The 20,173-nt window shown below is 36.3% G+C and overlaps 1 protein-coding gene across 1 annotated transcript in view; it reads left to right on the top strand.

Moving 5' to 3' along the window:
* Window positions 1–19,348, top strand: part of LOC145665981 (1-acyl-sn-glycerol-3-phosphate acyltransferase alpha-like) — a 42,924-nt gene extending 23,576 nt beyond the window's left edge. The window contains exons 4-5 of the mRNA XM_081733089.1: window positions 6,835–7,006; window positions 19,104–19,348. Coding sequence (XP_081589215.1) covers window positions 6,835–7,006; window positions 19,104–19,240 — 309 coding nt within the window. The 3' untranslated portion in view covers window positions 19,241–19,348. The remainder of the gene's footprint in view (window positions 1–6,834; window positions 7,007–19,103) is intronic.
* Window positions 19,349–20,173: the final 825 nt, after the last annotated feature.

Raw genomic sequence — 20,173 nt, 5'->3', positions numbered from 1 at the left:
ACAAACAAGTAAAATAAACACAATACAAATGCAAGACATAACAGGAGAGCACTAGCCTCACTCAAAACTTTCGTTGTCGTAAGTTGAAAGACACACACTTTTCACTCACTGCAACTCGGAATCAGAAATAGCCCTTTCTTGCGAACGCGTGTCACGTGTGATTGGCTGTTTCGTTCCTTGAGAGGACATAGAGAAACATTCAGCTCTTTTTTCTTCGTAACCGACCTTGACACTCTTCTTCGTTTTTGCTGGGAGGCAGGGTCTGGTTCCACAGAAACAACACTTGTTGGTAAAGGAGGGGAAATAAAAGTATCAGCGCCAGATGAGAAAGGCTCACTCGTAATCGAAGAAGCTTCTTGATTCGAAGAAATAGCAACTGCACGCGGATCTTCCAGTAGCGTATCGGGAGGGAGCAGCGAGGACACTGTCATTTTTGGAGATTCCCGCTCTGGCATCGTTGTGTTAGTAACTCTGGAGCAACTGAACGTCGGGGTAACTCGGGAAACTCAGAAGTATCGGCTAGACTATTAACCCCCGCGGGGCCAGGGTCGGATACCAAGGGGGCTTCAGCCACACGTTCCAAAGATCCAGATGACTGCAGGGTACGCGGCACCCTTTCTAATTCAATCATATGCACAGAGCCCAGGGTGGGTTTCACACCCACAGAACTGGGCCTTTTCTTTAAAGAACAGCTAGAAATGGTATGAAATTCAGTCTGGCAAAAAGAAACCAAGTAATCGGTTCTCCGTCATACGAAACACTCACTTTGTAACCCTACACTATTAAACGGAATGGGATATGTTTGTTTAGTTCCATATGTATAATACGGACACCGCTATCAATCCCAGTAGGGAATGGAGAAGCCCAAAATTGCTGTTCTACACGTCGTACTGTACCATATGCACGGAAATGATCTTCTAATTCTTGTAGAGGTGCTTCCAGTGGAAAGTCATAAACACGCACCATTTTCACTTGGTCCTCGGCCGGCAAGATCCTCACTATACTCGAATTTCCATCAGCGTGGTGAAATATCAGAGACTTCGGAACTGTCGACGCAAACTGTTCATACTCGTTGACACTCTTGAACTTCATATAAGTGCTATAAGTCTCTTCATGAAGCTGAAGAGCACAAATTTGGTCGAAGAGACGAGGAAAAGTCTCATTTAACCATTGGTACACCTGGCTCGAATTTGGGCGTGAACTACGATATCGCTTATCAAACATAAATTTATATTGCAAATCTTTTTTATATGAAATTGTACAATAGTAGTAACACGCACTAATTACACTGGAATCACTAGAATAGGCACTAACAGGCCAATATAGACCACAGAAAACTTTCTGACACACAACACAAAAGGTGTGGGAAAGGAAACAGTACGTCACTCCCAGGAGATTCTGCGATATGCGTTGCTCGAAGGCTCGAGCAAAACTCACTATCATGCCACCTGAAACTAGAAAACAAATGTTACTTACTTTAGCCTTGATCTTTGGAACATTGAAGCTTCTTCCTGTAAGGTTATTTGCACCCAAGTGCACAACGAAATTCATTTATTCGATGACCTAGAGACAAATTAGTGTCCACTAATAAAGGAAACCACATTCAATCCAGGAAAAATACAGAAACAAAAACATATTATGCAGTAATTTCGCCGTGCAAAGTCAAGAGTACGCCAATAATAATAATAATAATAATAATAATAATAATAATAATAATAATAATAATAATAATAATAATAATAACAACAACAACAATAATAATAATCTATATTATAAAATTGAAAGTGACTGTGACTTATAGTATCTTGAACCATCCGACAGATCTCGATCAAATATTCAACATTGATAATGTTCGTACCAGGGAGTATTTTTATCTATTCGTTTTGATGGTGTTACTTCGGGGAGGGGGAGATGGAAAAACATAAAAAATAAAGAAAGTTAATAAGTCTTGAATCAAACGACCAATCTGGATGAAATTTTCAACATTGATGAGGTTCGGGCCTGATATGGTTTTCCTCATATCATTTTGATGGTGTAACTAAAGGAAGGGGGAAGGATAGCAACATTTAAAAGAGAACGAAAGATGACCAATATTAGTATCGAATCTATAATTTTTGGAGTCGCTGAGACGAACAGTGACACATCTGATGCCGTTTAAATCGAAATTCAGCCCGCAACATGGAGGAGGGGGAGACATAAAAATGATCAAAATAACCAATATCATTGTGGAATTCATAGTTTTCCGGGTGGCTGAGATGAATAATTACACTGAAGATGCCGTGCTCCGCAACATGGGAAGGGAGGAGTTATATAAAACTCATCGAATATGACCGATATCAAAGAGCGCTTTAGTAATAGTAAAAAGTAACTGGAAAACAGAGCATATTATTTTTTCTCAATTTACCCAGCAAAGTGGCCAATTGATGCTAATAATAATAATAATAATAATAATAATAATAATAATAATAATAATAATAATAATAATAATAATAATAATAATAATTATTATTATTATTATTATTATTATTATTATTATTATTATTATTGACGTACATTTGAACTTGCAGAGCAAAATTAATTCATAATATGTTTTTATTTCAGTAATTTTTCCTGGATTAAATGTGGTTTCCTTTATTAGTGGGCACTAATTTCTTTCCAGGTCGTCGAATAAATTAATTTCGTTTTGCACTTAGGTGCAAATAACCTTACAGGAAGAAGCTTCATCGTTCCAAAGATCAAGGCTAAAGTAAGTAATATTTGGGTTCTAGTTTCAGGTGGCATGATAGTGTAGCGGTAACGTAATGGACTTACGATTAATAAAGTTGTCCAGCATAGGTTCAAATCCTGCTCACACAAAGTTGCATTTTTTACAAATTGATAGGGAAGAATCGATTTCTCATTTTCCACATCCAATGCTTAAGAATGTGGAAGTAAACACCTTTATCATGGTAGAGACGATTTACGAATGTTGGTTGGGAAAGGGCAAGAGATTTACCAGGACATTGGAACCCTTCATTGATCTGCAGTAAACACTTTTCGTGTTATCGTTGTCAAAAAGAAATATTACAGCATTTGTTGAACAAAGCTTGGACAAAGCAATCGGTGGTGTAGTGATAAAGTACCAGACTTCAAAGCGGAAAATCTGGGTTCGATTCCCCGTCAGATAGTATAACTTTTTCGCATAAAATAATGGCTGCAAACAGAGATTTATCTTCTGTTGGGAACTTACAAAGCATCACTGGCGAGAATTCGAATAAACAGTGTGTGAGTTCTTCATCATATGTTGTAATGATAAGTATGTTTCATATTTATATTCGTCCCTCTCTCTCTCTCTCTCTTTCTTGACGTTTCCCTATCCTGTCGTTGCATCTTTCACCTCCCCCTCTCTCTCACGTACACTCGAACTTCATGTACGTGTGCGTGTTACAATGTTAAAACGGAGCAAGTGACCGATAGACCTTGTCTGGAAAATGTAATTAACTGGCAACTTGAGCGTCGAGTTTTTCGTGCTCTGCGCATAACATCTCCAGTCCTGGTCATCTCTGAAAGAAGTACTGTTTAAACGTAAGGGAATAAGCAATATATATTTTTTATCATCTGGGTTACCGAGTCTCAGTAGAATTATCGGATCACTACCGGTTTGAATCCTCGACCCAGTGGTGGTCCATAAGCTAACCAACATCATCCGACTGACACAATGATCCGTTTGAGCTCTAGCGTGTTTATTCTATCTGTGCAAATTACAACATTATATCCGCAAGGGATGAAAGTAGTGCTGGATTTTCGGAACAGATAAATTTTCAGAAAAGACTAAAAAATGGCAACCTCTTTGGTTACTTAAAAACAAAATTTTATTTATACTAGTTCGACACAAATTTGTCTTCATCTTATAATTCAATGTGTTTTATAAACGTCGAAATTTAAAAAATGCAAGGTCTGCTACATCTATAAAGAACATCCAATTTTCCATTTGAACATTTGTAACTTTTGATTATGATGCAGTTTGGACTTTTAATATAGGATATTTCTGATAATTTACGAGTAAAATAGCACTCATTGAATTTTATCTTTCTTTCTTTCTTCCTTTCTCTTTTCTTTCTTTCTTTTTTCATTTTGCATTAGTAGTCTGGAATGGAAGATATGACCTACGCTTCCTACTGGGTTTATTAGAATGTAGTTTGCATCGGTACGTCTAATGAATACTACCGAATTTACAACCGAACCACGCGGAAACAAAGCATGTGTGTTAAACTTTTGACATTATCATAGGTGTGTCTGTGAGGTCTACAATTCTACTCGAAATTGAGTATGCTATCCTTTATGAAAGAGACTTAATGAATGTTTCAAACATCCTCTGTATATTCGAACTGTCCTGAAACACATATACAGAAACAAACGTTATTTCTATATTACTGTTGGATTTCTGGTAACGGAACTTTATAATGTTAGGTTCTTTTCTTACTAAGTTTAAAATTCCACATTTTTATCTGTTCTCCCTTTCCTTTTTCTTCTTCTCTCGCCTTCTCTCTCTCTCTGCCTCATTTCTGAATCTCTGTGTAATAGACATTCATTGGTTTCAGTTTCTGCCTAAATAAACTTATGAATCGTGTTTCGTCTCAGTGTTGTTATTTCATTTTATCGATACTAATACATGTGTAGTTTGAAATTAAAATTGCATTCATATCGTTAGCTAATTTTAGTATGGGAGAGAAAAGGGAGGAGAAGGAGGAAGTCTCTTTACCAGACACGATTATGGGATAAGAAGGTGTATATTGGGTGGCCTAGCTGCACGGCGTTAGCTGTCGCAATTTTTTTGATGCGGAGTGTACAACATTAAAAAGATTTGATATATATATATATATATATATATATATATATATATATATATATATATATATATATATATATATATATATATATATATATATATATATATATAAAATAGTAGCATGACCTGTAATGTTCGCTTTTCATGTAAACCTTAAATCTAACCCAACTTTTGTAAAGTTTGTTTTCCAAATTAAATGTAATACTATTATTTAAAGTCAATTTAATAGAAGCACAACCTATAAAAGTTTGTTGTACATTTTATATTTAATGAAGTAGCATTACCTACAAACGTTGCTTCCATGTTAAATTTAACTAAACAGCAATCTATAAAACGTTTCTGTTTTAAATACAAATTAAAATTAGTATAAAGTTTGCTTCCTATATTAAACTTAATATTAGCACATCTGTAAATAAAAAAGAAAAGATTGATGACATATTGAACTTAAGAAGCCCAATCACGGCGAAATTAAAATACAGCTAATTTTACAGTAATTATGTCATATCTTGAAATAGGTAAAAGATAAACGAAATGTGGAACAAGAGCGCCCTAGGGAATATTATTTTACATGAGATACTGTTATCAAGACTCACTTATCTGCTTTCGATTTCCAGCCATTTTGAAAATCGGCATTTATTTTCGCGTTTTTAAATGGCTGCAAACGGAAATGTACAAGGTGACTCGTGATAACGGTATCTCATGCAAAATATTGTCTAGAGCGCTCTTGTTCCACTTTTCAATTATCTTTTATCTATTTGAAGAAATCACATAGTTACTGTAAAATTAACGGTATTTTAATTTCGCAGTGATTAGGCCTTTTAATAGTTTATTTTTAAAAGTTATTGATCCCATCACAATTCGTTTTAATCATGTCTCCATGACACATACAACGTTGTAACTAATACAACCAAATAAATAAAGTAAATTCAATTCAGGAAGATACTTATTGTTTCTAATTGTTAGGAATGGTAAAGACTTAAGTCTCAAGTTACTGAATTATGATAAACTTTAGATAAAATTTATGATAAAATTACATATTACACATTTAGTACTAGAAAAAATATGAAAAAATTATAATAAATTTGAAGGCTTTGTATGCATTCTTATGGAAGTCACGGTGGCTCAGTGGTAGAGCGTATACTTTTAGTGCATGGGGTTTCTGGTTCAATCCCCGACCAAATAAGTTTATGATGGACAACATCGTGTCTGTGGCTTTTCTTAGTGTGTTCCCGTTTCCTTCTACATTATCATTCCAAAATTCTTACATCACTATTCACTTTAATCATCCGTCTCCCTTGGCCAAAGGGACATTATCGTGGGATGCCAAACTGAAAAGAGTCATTTTCATTTATCTTTATTCTTATATTATTTATATTTATTTACCTCTTCAAACTACTCTAGGATGTTTTAAATTTCTGTTCACAGCTTTGTATTACACAATCAAATATGATACTGATCTTGGGTATGTTTTACATTTTGATCCCATGCTTTAAATTGTATCATGGGGCAGACTACTAAAAATGATACAAAAGCTAACCATTTTTGTTTTCCCGTTTTTCATAAGTGAAAAGAGATAATGAAATATATATAACAATAATAGATAATGTTATTCTACACCCGAAAGTGGGAATCGGAAGAATTTTCAGTGTTGCCATCCATATAAATTACAGTGTGGCCAAAATAGGAATTGCAGAAAACTCTATGTTAAAGCAGCGACTAGAAAGATTAATTCTACGGTAATTGATGATTTACCATGTTGTCTTGGTTTCTTGTTAATTACTTTTTAATAATATTTGTATTTTGTAATAAGCACAAAGTGTAATTTCAATAACTTTCTTTGAAAAATTGGGCAAAAGAAAAATGGTAAGCTTTTGTATTATTTTTAGTAGTTTGTCCCCTTATCATAACTTTCGACGCAAAATTACGGAATGTTTCAAATAAGTGTTATGATTTATACTTTAACTTAAATTCACGTTAATCTACGGCATTTTTTTTTTAAATTCTAGTGCAACATTTTATTTTTCGCGGAGGGTACCAGAAGAGGTATAGCTCCAGAATCTCTTGGCACTTTCAAGAAAGGAGCATTTCATACAGCAATCACAAACCAGGTTCCTATTCTTCCTGTAGTCTTAGATCCCTATATATTTCTTAAGGACGGAAGGTGGACATCTCGTCCAGGTAACGTAGAGAAAACAGCTTGTAATTTATTCATTGTAGCTTTGGCAAAGTCAAGATTGTTGATAAAGCTCAAACTGGCCAAAGCATTATATATATATATATATATATATATATATATATATATATATATATATATATATATATATATATATATATATATATATATATATATATATATATATCAAGAGTATATATACTACTTTGGTCAGTGGGAGGTTTATTAGCAATCTAGAAAAAACAAATGCAACCTTTCAAATTTATAATTATCTTCTTAGATAACATTGGTCAATACTTTTTTCTTTTTCATTTTACAAAAGAAGTTATGTTGAACCTGATACAATTCGTCGTTCTGAATTCAAAAATGTAATGAAGATCTTTCCATGAGGTAAGGTTTTGTTATATTAGTCATTCTTTTATCCTTATACGCGAAATGGGCCGTATTTTATTCAAACATGCATTTGTTTAAAGTGGCAAATCTCAGCTGCTTTTATTATCGTAGAAGGATGATTTTTAAGTATGAGTTTATATGTAAGAATATAGTTTCTATCTGACATTAAGTTCGTCGTCATCAATCCCATAGCGAGGTAGGAAGGTCATTAAATTTTGGTAAAATATTGTGAAAATTGTATACGAAAGGGGTTAGATAAGTTTCCGGCCTAATACAGTAAATGAACAGATATTTCAAAATACTTTATAGTATAAAGGTAACCAAGAAAGTTCTGTCGCTTTTTCACTCTACCTTCGAGCATCGATACGTCCCCTAAGACGTACCTGGAGATCAAAACTATTCCTCATCAGCATCGATGACCTGCCAATGTTCTGGAAGACCATGTATCCCATCGTGGTAGAAGTTGGTGGGTCGTAAAGCGAAGAAGGTATAATGTGCATTTTGCAACTCTACTAGGGATTTGAACTGGCATTCTAAAAGGTTATTGTCCAAGGAATGAAACAGGTCATAATAGGAGGGTGCAATGTTCCGCGATTATGGCGGATACAATAGTGTTTCTCATCCAAGCGGTACAATGGTGTTCCTGGTCATTCTAGCCATGTGGGGCTTAGCGTTGTCCTGTAACAGGAGGATCCCTGGCTCCAGAGTTTTGAGTTTTTCGTGAACACGGCTCAACTGCTGATAGTACATAGTTACTTTGATGCTCTGACCAGCTGGTAGCAATTGCCGATTCACGATGCCGCGAACTGTCTACAAAACATGCAAGAGGACCTTCTTCTGGTGCAGTGCTGATTTCAGCTGTTTTGGAAGCGGTTGATGGGATGCTAAACAATCATGACGACTCCCTGGAGCTTCGTACAGGGCTCACTTCTCATCACATGTGAACACCCTGTTCAGAAATAACCCTTCCCCAGACGAGAAAGCAAAGAAACACAGCTGTCTGCTCGCATTGCCTTCTGGCCCGGAGTGAAATCATGTCGGACCCACCGACCCAACTCTTAGTGCTTCCCAAGCTGATAGAGGTGCTGCCGAATGGTTTCTCCAGTCACACTGAATTGTAGTTTCAGTTCCTCATATGTATGGCTTCTGTTCGCTTCAATTGCTTCCTGAAGATCTTCATTTTGTACATGTGTTGGTCTTCTGGCAAGTGGTGCGTCTTCGAGTGTTTCGTCACCGTCATTAAAGTTGTTAAACCACCGCTGTACTATCTGCATAGTCAAGACACCCTCACAAATAGCCTGGCATATCTTCTGCCACATTGCAACGGCGTTTTACCCTAGTTTGAACTTGTATAGCATACACGCTCTTGTGACGCTCTGTGGAAGTCCCACGTTCACTCTGTCCTTACGCAAGTTTATGGTATAACTGAACTGCCATAACCAGGTAGTGTGTTGGATATGCCCACACCAACAACTAACCTTCGCCTTATCACCATCCGCATTCAACTCAAGGTGTAAGTGCCAATTGAACACAGACCTCCACAAAAAGCTACAGTACTTTCTTGGTTATCTTTATATGTTATGTAACTGTATTTTAGAGGATGTTCTGCAAGAAACTCGTAAATGTGTTTCAAACACTTCTCTTTTGTTTGAAATCTTTAAGTTTTACGTCCCACGTTATGCCGGTTAGGCTAAAGGAGACGGTGATAATGAGAGATGAGTGAAATGGTGGAATGAAGAAAGTGGGAGGAAACGGGAGAAACCCGAGAAAACCCACGAGCACGGTGTTTGTCCACCACAAAGTCCACACGGCGCGAGTTGGGATCGAACCAGGGACCCCAAACACCGGAGGTGAACGCTTTACCACTGAGCCACCGCGCCCCCTTCTTTTGTTTGAGGTTTGAAATGAACAAGGAGCACATTATTAGTTTTATCAAATATGAGAAGAGAGCAGTCATCAAATACCAATTCTCAAAGAATATGGGAGCAAAGGAATTTTATGATGAATTGACACAGACAATGGCCAATGACTGTCATTCATATAGCACAGAGAAATCATGGGTAGCAGAGCTCAGGAGGGGCAGAAGGAGCACCGAAGATAAAGAAGTGTGAAAGACCTAAAACAGTGGAGAATCTGGGAACTGCAGACCGTATGTACATGATAATTGCAGGCAGGCAAACTGGTCTGTCACGTATTGCAGAGACCCTATGGAACAGTGAGGATTGTGTGTATTATATCGTGCATGATGAACTTAGTATGAAACAATTTTCGACAAAGTGAGTGCCCAAACTCCTCACAGCTGATCAGAAGACGGGACTGTGCACAGAGTGTGTTGCGCCGTTGTTCAGTGACTGCTTCCAACTTTAAACAAGTTTTACTGTTGATGAAATGCAATTATATGTGTATGATCCCGAGATCAAATCTCAGTGTATGCAGTAGTGCCATAGAGGATCACCAAGGCCGAAAAAAATGTCGCACAGAAAAATCCGCTGGAAAAGTGATAAGTGTCATTTTTAGGGGTTGTGAAGGGGTAATACTGAGCGAATATCTGGGAAAAAGGCATTACAATGATGCTGAAAGATATGTGAACCTGCTGGAAAAATTGCGCAACGCATTGAAGGAAAGCAGGCGAGGAAAATTGTCCAAACGCATCGCCTTGCTGCAGGACAATGCTCCTTGTCATAAAGAGGCATCCCAATCCAGAAACTGTGTGAACTGAAGTTCGATATCATTGACCATCCTGCCTATTCTCCAGATGACCCAATTAGACCATTATATTTTCCCAAAACTTAAGATGCACCTGAAAGAAACTGAATTTAGAGACACTAATGTCATCATAGCAGCTTCAGAGGCAGCACAAAACACAAAACAAAACAAAATTTTGCAACACAAAGCAAAATGTTTTATTATCATGGGATATAATTGCTACAGGATCGTTTTATTAAGTATGTCAACTTACAAGGCAACTACGTTCAATAAAATGCTATCACTATGTACTGGCATCATGTTTTCACTCAGAGACCAGAATCTTATCCAATCTTTTTCATATTTTCAATTGCGCTATTCCCACCTGTCGCCATCTTAAACAATATAGACAAAATTATAGACAACTTATGGGTCGATTTGCCGAAGGTGCCCTTGTTGTATATTCAAAAAGTGGAAATTGGTGGCGAGAATTTATTTTTTGGTGTAGATTTGAGAACACTGAAAATTTAAAACAAGATTAGAGGTGTTTAGCAAGCAGCCAGTGTTGATCGTGTAGTTAGCCCGTCAGGTTTCGTTTCCGTGTAAATGGAGTGTTTTCTTGTTTCGTTTCTGTGTAACTGGAGTGTTTTCTTGTATCGTTTCTCTGTAATTGGTGTTTTCTTGTTTCGTTTTTCATGTTGTAAAAGACTCGCATAATGTCAAGAAAGTGTTTGGATCATCTGGACAACTTCTGCTACATTTGTGCTGAGCTTATCATTAAATCTCAAATGCGAAATTTTGCGCCACTTGTAAAAAAAAACCTTAAAATAAGTGTTATGAGCTTTGCTTTGGCTGCAAAGCTGGTTATTTAAACAAAGCATGGGGTCCGAATATGTGTTGAGTGTCATGTGTATGCCTTCTCAGATGATAAAGAAATTATACACATCATATGCCTTTTGCAATTTCTATTGAGTGATCTTGTAAATCGTACCAAGCTATGGGATAAAATATGTCCTTGAACACACACTTCTTAGACTCACGCTTAGATTTTTTCCAGAAAATTTAGCTCAGTAAGTGGTGAACGTGGTGAGCGGTTCCATTGGAAACTTCTGCAATGAAACAAAAAGGGGACCAAGCCAAACGGAGTCCCTAGATGCTGACCAGCTACTGTTGGACATTGAGAAGAAATCTCCCAAACGCTAGATTTAGCCGAAAATCATTATATACAATTTCTTAAGTAAGTAACAATGATGTTCAATTTCATCTCCCTTTCTCGTTACTGCACAACAGGACATCTTCGGCAAATCGAATAACTATATGACATGTTTGTCTCATAAGGTATCAGAACTTATAATTTTGTCTCCCTGCCACACCGAACACACGCATGTTTTAAGAATATACGGATTATAATGTGAAAAAAGACTGTGAATACAAAACATTGCTTCACGGCAAAATTATGATTACATTTTTTTAAATTGAAAATGAAGAAGACACTTAGATTGGTATCTTGGTTTTTGTGAAAGAACTTTTTTGCTTTTTTGTAGACCAGTTCAATCGACTGCCTATAACTCTTAGGACTCGGGTACATGGTCAGAAAATGTTTAATAAAATTATGTGTAAATGAATGCATACACGAAATCGAGAAATTATTACTTTAACTTTTCGGTTTAGAGTTATAGTGAAATTTAGTCAATCTTGTAAAGTTTTCCCTCTGTAGGGGTAAGTAGAGTTTTACCAGAGTAAATTATAGATTGGAATTATTTTCCATTACCATTTTCTATCACAAAAAATCTTTTATGAACAATATTTTACAGAAATACTACAATGATGTAACTTTTTTAATATAAGGTAGAGAAAGGTGTCCCAAGGCCCAAGCAACCTAACGACAGAATCTTCTCATAGCTCGAAGCAAGCTAGGTGGAGTAGATTAAAAATGTTTAATGCTCTAAAGGAAGCAAAAATTAGGTTAAGAAGCATAGAGCTCTAAGCAAGTTAAGTGACTGAGGTTGCGAATTTTAACAGAGCTCTAAGCAAGCTAAGCAGAAAAAGAAAGCCTAAAGTTTCAAAGCAAACTAGAGGTTTTAGGTTAGGTAATTATTAAAGCTCTGGGCAAGCTAAAGCAAAATTAATCAGTCAAAACTAATAGCTGTCTATAACATTCTGTTGGTTATATGGGCGCTCCAAGTAAGGTAATAGCTTTGCTGTTCCCTCGTTGCCATGTGACTGGTGTCGGTGTCATAGCTGTCTCCGTCGTCTGCAGTTGTAGTACTATATAATAAGGTACACGTGGTTATTGTTTATAAATTAAAGCACAAGTTGAGTGTTTATAAGCACAAGCACATGAGGCATTACAATATTTTAAAATGTAATTGAATTATTGATTTTAAAAGACATCAGCCACCGTTCTAAGTATATTGCGTTATGGAGGAAGATGCATTGCATGTCATTACAACTATAATTGTTTTTAAGAAATAGCATGAGTTAGATTAAATGCGTTACAATACTAACAGTAACTTGTAGGTCATTAGCTTTTTTCATGTTCTGAAAGAGACATCATTCACTGTAGTATGTATTATTTTCTTTAATTATTCGATAATTAAATTTAATTGTTGCGCTTTTTAAAATTCTTGGCTATTTTTTTTTATTTTTCTGTATAAACACTTATTTCGTTACCTTCTCTTAACAAACCTACATTTTGTGTTGGCAGACCACTTTATTTTCAACCCGATGATTCCATCTTTAGCAAACACGTACATGATATCACAATATTAAGTCTTTCAATTCCGTCCTGATATGTTCATTAAATGTTTTACCGGTAAAATATAAAAATCACCGAATAATCTTATGTTCCATATTAAGCCCCTGAATGGGAAACTAGTCTTCAGAAGCGTGCCGTAAACGACGCTTAATTTGAAATAGCGTTTAAATACGCGCTTAATGAAAAGTAATCTCCGTCCTCCGTCCTCTGTGTTGTATCTAGAACAACAATCTTCTGTATTTATGTTCGGCATGATTCTGCTATCTTCAGATAGAAGTTTAAAAAATCAACATCTTCGGAGTAACTATTAAAAACAAGATATCCGCAGTGGCGTCGCATTGTGCAGTTCGCAAGAGCACGTGAACCTCCAAGTATCGGGGGTTGTTTGTTCTTTATTAAGATATTTACTAATATTTAGAATATTATTATATTGTCGTTTCGTGTCTATTCTTCACTTGCTTTGCCCCTTGCGTATATACATTCCATCATCACACCACGTTCACAACAGAGCAGCGTGCGTGATAGGCTGCTTTGTGTATAGTACGGAAGGGAAACGCGGGAAGCTGAGAGGAGAAACTGCAGCCTCCTGACGTTCAAATGAAGATTTGCACGAGCAGCGTTGACAGCACTGTTGTTGAATAATTTCCAATAATGTGGCGCTTTAAACAGATTCAAACAATGAACTGCAACTTTAAAATATATAGAATATATTAGTACTATTTAACTCATTCTTTCAATCAGTTATCTACATTTCTTTTTATCTCAGTTTCTCGTAATGAAAATACACTAATGGAACAAACAGAGTTACAGCTTTCTGAAATCATACCAAGGGGAATGAGAGGTTCAAAACCTTTTCCCAGAGATTTTTAACTTAATGCAGAATGAAACTAAATTTTAATTTATTTTCAAGATTTTTTAAAAAATATGTATAATCTTTGACTTTTCTTTAGGCTACATTTTTTTCTACCTAAATAAACTAAATGTTTGTAAGAAATGCGAATAGCTTATCAAAATATGCTGTACTTGGTAATATTGCTACAATGGTAAAATCTTACGTTCTGTATTATGGGAACCTGGAAATGGTGGGAAGGAATTTTTGGAATTAACTTTTTTCAACGTTCATCTTTAAAACATGCAAAATAGAAAAATACAAGTATTAAGGTTTGCAGTAACGTACGTTCAGCTGTAACCAGAAAGGTTTTCTCTTTGGAGAGGGCCGAAACAGTAATGAAGTGTCTTGAGATAACAATGCAAAAGTACATGGACAAAGCGTTCCTAATTAAAGGTGCCTCTGCAACTATCATAATAATTTGATACATTGCATGTTTCGTATATACTGTTAACAGTTCACTAAAGAGCATACATGACAATTCAAATATACGAGTTGAATTGATATTGAGTTTAACATTCGTTTCAGCAGCGAGGCTATATGAGACTTGGACCTACTGATTAACGTGGAATCCGAACATGAGCTCCGTCTGGGAATCGAATTCGGGACTCCCACGCCAAAGGCACGTACGCTAACCGCTTAGCCACGAAAAAGCTCTTCAAATATACGAGATAGCAGACGTTTACAGTCTTGATACTAATGGAGATTATATTTAGTATATTGTGAAATCGATGGTGAGTCTGTAGAAAGAGAATGGCATACAACAAAATCCTTGAAAATCATAGCAAATAATCCAAAGTTGACTTCGGAAACTGAAACTTGTGTTACCATATTAAAGAATATGAAAGCATTTAAAGGAGAACCGCAGCAAAAAATAGTTTCACTGCATTAGCTATAGTACCAACAGAGAAAAAATTGAAAAAAAAAAAACTAAACTTCAGAAGAGTTATTGACAAGTTGATTGCCCAGAAGAACATGAGAAGTAATTTCATATACGAATGAAATGGAGCATTTGTTTATAAATTGGTATTTTTATTACGTTCAAATATACATATGATTACTTTCGTTGATTATTTATAGTTTTTCTTATTTAGAATACTGAAAGAATTCTAGAATAGAATTTTATAACGACTGTGAACTACCGAAAAGTTATGTCACGAGACGCCACTGGGTCTCCGTTGAAGTTTAGGTTAAGTTTGGTCCCAATTTAAGAGTTACGTACTTGAATGAGTCAAATGAAAACTTTAAAAGTACTATAACATGCCGAAAAGTTGTATGATGGAATTGGTATTTGGCAGTAGTGTTCCTTGAGTTTCACAAAATGACCGACAGTTGGCAGAGTGACCTACAGCTGGCAGAGTGACAACAGCATTAGTACGAAGATGACCGCGCCACTAGCACGTGATTTGTGGTTCAGGCTGTATCCATATTTGATGTTTTTGCAGTATGCGGTGAGATGGGTCTTGTACTCCTAGCATCACTCACATCGAATTGGAAGAGAAGCATTAGAGCGAGATAGTTCAATTCGATGTTTTACGGTTGTAGATGTATTTTCCGTTCGTCAGTAGATCATCGATCGTAGCTTGGTAGGTAGTAAGTACTTTCATCATCTAAGTCGGTCCCTTGTCGTTGTGAGTTCGCAGTACTTTTTTTAATTGTGTATCTATCGAGTTTTAGTTCTTCTTGAATTTCATCTTCGGTGTAGCTGGTTTCTGCTCCGCATATGACCACTGATAGAAGTGAGGTCTGGTGAGTAGATAGTGGTAGTTTCATTCTACTGATGTTGACTGATTGTATTTCTGCGTTTGGCCCAAAGATGTCGATTAGGACTTTGTTTTTGATGGTGTTCAGTAGATTGGCGTCGCTGGTCTTCATGATGATTCCATTGCAAGCACGCACTATCTCGGTGGTGGCCTCTCAAGGAAGATATTTTCGGAGTTGGAGAGAAAGAAACTTGGCCGTTGAGAATTTGGCATCGTAGTTCGTCAGAAGCAAAGAGTAAACAGTAGAAAAAGAAGGTCAATGTTCTTGGTGGTAGTATCCAGGCTGGCATCGATGGCGTCCATATCTTCTGTGGAAGTAGTCGAGTGAAGATTATGTTTCTTTTTTAGGCGGTGATTCTATCAGACGATTAGCTTGACCCAGCAGATGGTGATCGGGATCGGACGGGATTCGTGGACAAGGTTTATGCATTTGATTCTTCAGAAACTGTATGTCGTTTGTGGTGGCTATTTGTAGATGTTTGGCTGGATTGCGGGCGCGATGTTGTCTTCGTGGGGAGCACAGCCGCTCCAGAAACAACAACCGGTAATCCTCCATGTCGTCCCTTATCTTTATTCGTGGTACCAGTGCGTGGGGAGGCATAGTAACATCCGTCCTGGTAGACCAGAGCCCAAAATGTGAAAATCATGAACTAGTTGATGAGTGTAAATGAAAAGATGAATAGGTACGAGTACACGTTTGGGTACTCAGGGATAGGTAGCCCCTCTAATAGACCTGTAGTGTTATTCGCCCTTGGATGAGATTAGTTTGACCAATAGTACTCTACAGTCTGAAGCGAGAAGAAAACAGGATGAGGAGCAGGAAGGTGTCCAAAAAGCTGATAACGATCGATTGAACAATCGATCGAAAGTATCTAAACACCAGAGACATGGCCCTCAGAGCATATCAGAAGGAACTAGTAATTGTCAGTGAGAATTTTTAATTGGATTTTATTGTTTGCAACGAGCAAAATTTTACGCAGTATATTTGATATTGTTGCCAAGTAACGAATAACGTAACATATTCTGCTGTAATCGGTCACGAAAATAGTTCTATAAGTCTATGAACTGCCTGACAACAGTTACATGAGTAGCAGTGCTGCAATCTCTTGTTCTTATGTTCTAGTACATAAAAACAGATTAGGACAACAGGAGGCAGAACAGTTCTCAGCGGACGTTACCGAGTTCTCACGATCATTCAGCGGTCATTCGTCATTTAACACCGCCTGACGAAAAAACGACAACTACCAACTAATATTACGACCACAGCAACCGCTTTGCTTTCGCTTTGAACCGAAAGCGGACCAATGCCGGCAGTCATTTTTTCTTCATTTCGGTGGCTACCCGTCCAAAGGCGACGGCGGCCGATGGTAGTTGGCAGCACATCCCACACGGGCAAGAATGTCGAAATATTAGTTTATATCTGGATGGATTAATTAATTCATTGTTTGTGGTTCATCATTTTTATTGCATTCCCGGAACTATAAATAAGACCTGGATTTATAGTTTTAGTTAAAGTTATTAATTGTTAGAGACACTGTTAGGATCATCAAATCTAGGAGGCTCACTTGTGTTGGTCATAAATCCAAACCGAATGAAAGTAGGAAAAACCTTCAATATTTTAACTAGAAACCCAGTCAGACTATTCCAAATGCGTAGGAACATGCAGAAATAGGAATACAAAGTAGAAACTGGATCTAGTTGGCTAAGGAAAAATGTCAATGGAGAGCTTTGGTGAACGCGGGTTGAACCTCCGGATTCTATAGACAATATAATTAGTTAGTTACTTACTTATTAACTTAATTCTGAGTTTAAAGCCTTTTTAGATTAGGATCTACAATATGGTATCCGAACTACATGTAGAGTCTGCGCCATTCAAGTTTATACCGAGAGTTCTCTTGTGGCTATGTGGATAGCGTACGCACCTTTTGGAGAAAGATCAGGGTTCGATTTCCGGGATCGGGATCTCGTGTTTCAGATCCTTAGCAAGGTGTAGTTCCACGTCTCATACAGCCCTCCTGCTGAAAGGGGTGTTAAGCTCACAAGAAGTTAAATCAGAATCAAATAGATTTATATCGACAATGAAACCAATGTAGTATCGGTCCACATCCTGCAACAATGTCCACTTTCGTGAGGAATGTGTGGATATCGGTATGTTGTGTCAACGTTTTCAATGTAAATCAATTTTCGAAAACATGTAAAATATTACGCAGCTAAAATAATCTTTGAATATACGCTCACCCATCATAAGGTAAGTTGTGTAACCGAAAGTATTCCTGTAACAGGTGGTTCCGTACTACACTAATCAATTAAACCTGAGTATCCCGCAATAAAAGTGTTTACGCTATCTTTTATCACTTTTTAAAATATATTCTCTAATATTCCTTCTGATTCTACCATAGACAGTGGCGAAGCGTAATCCCGCAAGTAGTGTAGGCCCTATAAACTAATATTCCCATTTAGTTCGAGTACAAATATTTGAAGTGCACTTCATATTTTCTTCTTTCTGGGATTTGCAAGGGGATGAGAGAAATTTCCTCTTGACGTGCTGTTTTCATTTCCTGGATAGTTGAAAATGGAAGGACAGGAAAAGAAAGTATTCTTACAGTTAACTGTCAGATTTCTTGGATAAGTGTTTGTTACTTGCATCTCCCACTTTAAAGTAAGTACAATACTGCATTTAATTAATAAATCACATGATAATGGCTTCACTATAAATGTTAATGCTCAGAAGGAACTTCATTTGAATCCACGCAAGATATTTAATATTGTATTCTAAGCATTGGCATATTTTAGGGGGTGGCTCCCGGGCTTAACACTCATCGAAATTTTATTGGAACTTTTAAATGTTTTATATATATATATATTCCAGAATTTACAAATTTCCAGTAATAAAATTAGCAAAGCCCCTCCCGAAACAAGCAAAGCCTCCCGAAACAAAATCGTAAATACCCCACTGATTCTGTGAAATGGAAAACAACTAGAATTATACAGAAATATTATTTTATCGTGTACGATAATGTTTGGTAAAGTTATACATATGTTTGATGTATCAGGTTTATATTTTACAAGCTATTATGAACCATACACCATGCAGTTAAAAACAGCTACTGTGAATAACTCCTGAGTGTATATACCTAAATTAAACAAGTTATCACTAATAGAAATACATAATTGAACACAGAAACTTCTTACTTTACATAAGGAAATAATTTAATAACATATCAGTATTGAAAAATACCTTCAACGCTAAAACTAAACTTCCAGAGACGAGCCTTCGCATCTTCCCGAGAATGTACGCAATCCCCAGCTATCATAGCTTTGCTCCCTGAGCAGAATAGCGCGTAAACCTTTCTAGCGAGCTGGTGAGGCTCAGACCGAAGGGTCTCCAAGTGTTTTCAACCTACTATAATTTTACTGAAAAAACGAAATTTTGAAATATTGAATTTATTTTATAAGAAATCAAAGATAAAGAAAATATACGGTATAAAACAGGGAGACCCGGCCTTAGAGCCTCATAGTACGCTTCGCCACTGACTATAGACAACAAATATTTATATCAAGAATAACTCCAGTTGTTGATAACTCATATATTTTCATTTTTAATTATTTTTTAGCTCGAGCAACAGCACAGCTTCTTCCGGCAATATCTACCAAAGGAATGACATCTGAAAATATAGATGAGTTGTTGCTTAAAACAAAGCAAGCCATGGATCAGTACTACAAAAATCTTCGACGTCAATTGTCTTCATAATTAGCTATTGGGTATTAGTTACTAAATTAACCGTTGTACCTCATGAATGAGGAAAATTTTTGTTGTCTGATATAGATATATATCTTTGTAATATTGTCTTTGTTAATATAAGACCTTTAGAACAGACTGCTTCTAATGAAATGTTTAATATTTTGTTTCCTTTTTTAAGATAATGTTAAAAACCTTGGAACGGACTAATGATACCAATCCGTGGGAGATATTCCAGTTTGGGGAATTTTTTGACATTAATTTCTCCCATAGAGATAAAGGGAATTTTCGTACAACTTGGTAGGATATGGGGGATTTTTTCATATATTTGTTCGATCAGCGCCATCAAAAATTCTTAACGGCGAGAAGTAAACTAATAAATTTACAATATGCGTGAAATTACTGCTAATTGTTCAATTTTGTTAATGAAAAATGAATGTTAATGTGCAAAAGATTTATGTAGTGGCTTCAGAATCTCAAGGTATGTATACGAGCAAAAGTGCATTCATACTTCCAATTTTTCTATCCTGCAACGATAGACTGCCAACAATACTGTTAAGGTTCGCTGGTTGACAACAACATAATGCGTTCTAGAAGTACAGTAGTTTGTTTGAAATATGTCAGTGTAACAAACAGCAAAAAATTAGAAAAATATCTATGATTCTTCAACGAATAAAAATTCGGGTAGAATACGACTCTTAGTACCTAGAGAGCGACTGATATCATAAGAAAGTCACAAAGATATGGTATTTAACCTTAGACATACCAAGAAAAACTCAATGTTGGTCAAACATTCATTTTATTTTACATATTACAGTATTTTCTAAAATCTCTGAATCTTTTACATTATTCGTTTCAACGTTACCTTCACTTTTGTTATTTATCAGTTTTAATATTTCTAGTAAATCTTTACGAAAAGAAATATCAGGTCGAGATGATATGACT

Source organism: Thermobia domestica, chromosome 1 (genome assembly GCF_964235325.1).
Source record: "Thermobia domestica chromosome 1, izTheDome1.hap1.1, whole genome shotgun sequence".
NCBI lineage: Eukaryota > Metazoa > Arthropoda > Insecta > Zygentoma > Lepismatidae > Thermobia > Thermobia domestica.
The sequence above is the reverse complement of the archived record's forward strand: the minus strand, read 5'-3'. Positions and strand labels throughout refer to the sequence as shown.